General features: G+C 24.2%; 1 protein-coding gene across 1 annotated transcript; it reads right to left on the reverse strand.

Annotated features, from left to right (window-relative positions):
- Nucleotides 1–412: 412 nt before the first annotated feature.
- PGO_120260 (variable surface protein) lies at nucleotides 413–2,231 on the reverse strand (the record flags this gene model as incomplete). Its single annotated transcript, XM_028688822.1, has 3 exons — nucleotides 413–829; nucleotides 1,081–1,857; nucleotides 2,211–2,231. The coding sequence occupies 3 exons, from the start codon at nucleotides 2,229–2,231 to the stop codon at nucleotides 413–415; spliced, it is 1,215 nt and encodes a 404-aa protein (XP_028544623.1).
- Nucleotides 2,232–2,563: the final 332 nt, after the last annotated feature.

Raw genomic sequence — 2,563 nt, forward strand, 5'->3', positions numbered from 1 at the left:
GTTTTTCTAAAATCAGTATTACTTATAAATCTATTAAAATTTCAAAGTATATATATATTATTATATTAATAATCTATTTTATCTTAAATTTAAATTTCTTATTTCTAGTGTCAAAATTTGAATTAAACATTGATTACTTGCTAATATGTATAAAAAATTTCTTTGCATAATTCACATTGTTCACTGTTACTTCAACACAAATTTTAAGTCGCACTTCATTATCTGTTTATATTCCCTACTCTGTAATCACTTTATTCTATTATTTTACTAGGTTTCTATGAAATTCATAAATATTTCGATGTGTATTATTTTAATGACACTTTCCACAAAGTTTTTACTTTTACTTATAACAAAATAAAATTCTCTCAACAAATTATAAACTTAATTGTTGAATTCAGTTTAGGTATCAAACTCAAGAATATGTTGGTGGTTTCTTATAACTTACAAGCTTTGTGCAAATATATATTTTTTTTTCCACCTTAATATAATTATAATTTGATTTTATGACATTATTTACTAATTCGGAATACTGTTTAATCTCAGTTGTACATATATTCATCATCACGTGCAGAATAATACTGAATGTTATATCGTCCATTATGTGACACTGATTTATAGCTATCATTGTAATATGGATACTCATTGTATACCTGATTCCCATGATCTTCATCATAATAGTTATAATCATCATAATTACGATAATCATGGTAATTATCATAATTAGGATAACTATCATGATCTCCATAACTACGATAACTATCATCGTCTTCATGATGGGTATAACTACCATGACTAGTATAATTATCATGATCTTCATGCTTAGGAAAGTCTTGGCGACTATCACGTTTTTGATGCTTACTACTAGCACGAGGTTTTTTTTTCTTTCGTTTTTTATTATGTGCCAATGATCGAAATGGGATAAACTAATATTAAATGAAAAAAAATATACATATATATGTTTATATATACAATTTTTTCACCTAAAGAGGCACTTATTTTATAATATCAATTGCTTATCATAAGGTATCATAATAGCACTGTCTAAAGTTTTTTATATATTTTAAATATATTTTTATTAACCTTCATTATAAGAAATAACACGACAGCTCCTCCTAATATCTTACCAAGTGTTTTTAAAACATCAGTTACAGAATAAGTCCCATCTCCGTGCAATGAAGCATACCTCCTCAGTATTTCTAATTCATAATTTCGTGTTCCAGGTATTATTGTTAAATCCTGTACATTTGGACATGTTCTTGTAAATCCGTTATGTTTATCGTATTTAACTTTGAATTCTATTAGAGCCTTGCAATATTTATTATTATAGTTTGAACACTCATCAATTGCTTTATTATATATTTCAGCAAATTTTTTAGCATGTTCGCATAATTCAGAATCAACAGTTCGACCAATTTCCTTCTTTGTTAAAAAAAACAGATATTGTTCATTCAACTTATTTAATATATTAATTTTTTCAACTACATCATTTGAAAGAACTCCTAGTTTAGACTTGTATTTAAGTATATCCTCAATTCTAGTATCAAATATATCTAATGATATATCATGATTTAATATCCTTCTATATAAATTCAATTCATTGTAACTTTTCAATTTGTCATTTAACCAAAAATTAATGTACTCACAATGCTTACTATCTAATGGTTTAAGAGTACTGAAATAGTCAAAATATTTATTAAGTCTTGTACACAAATCTATAAAGAAAAAACCTTCAGGTTGTTTAGCTTTTTCTTTACACGTTTTAACAATAGGATCATTTGTTACAAACTTTATGTCAGAAAATATATCAAGTTCTTTAAATTTGCTTGCATAGGTAGGAAAGGTTTTCACGTGATCGTACTAAAAAGAAGCGAGGGAAAAAAATATGAATAAATATATAAAACATTATTTTTCAAAAAAAAATTTTATTTCATAAATAACAGCCCTAATAAATAAAAGTAAAAATGTCTAATGGGTTTAATTAAAAATAAAACTGTACATCGTAGTCATCTGCCATATTTAAAAGGTTGCATTCAGTTGGGATATATGTATATATATATATTAAAAAAATAGAATATAAAAATTACCAGCATATAAATAATAATATAGTAAAAAGGACAGCAATAATGTAGATATGTATTATGCACAGTATCTTTTGTTCAATTTAAAGCTTTAATAAACACATCTAGAACTAAAAATTATTGCTTTGGTACTTTCGTAAGTATCATTGCCATTGTTATTCAAGCAATATAATATAACATAGAACACATATTCTTAATTAAAAAAAAATAAAATTATATTAAAGTCGTAAAACTGAATTTATAATGTAAAACAATATAACATTATGTTGAAAAAATATGGATGCTTAAAGTCTTCATGTATATATACTATATTAATTGTACAATTCTATTAAATTTACAACACCAAAAAAATATTTTATAATAATAGAAAAATGCTTATTCAATAGTTATTTTTTATTAGAACAAAGACATATATAATCCTTTTCCTAATTATAGAATGAATTATTTTCTTAAATATGCTTGCATTGCAAGTGTTAAGAAAATTA

This window comes from Plasmodium gonderi, assembly GCF_002157705.1.
Source record: "Plasmodium gonderi DNA, contig: Chr12, whole genome shotgun sequence".
NCBI lineage: Eukaryota > Apicomplexa > Aconoidasida > Haemosporida > Plasmodiidae > Plasmodium > Plasmodium gonderi.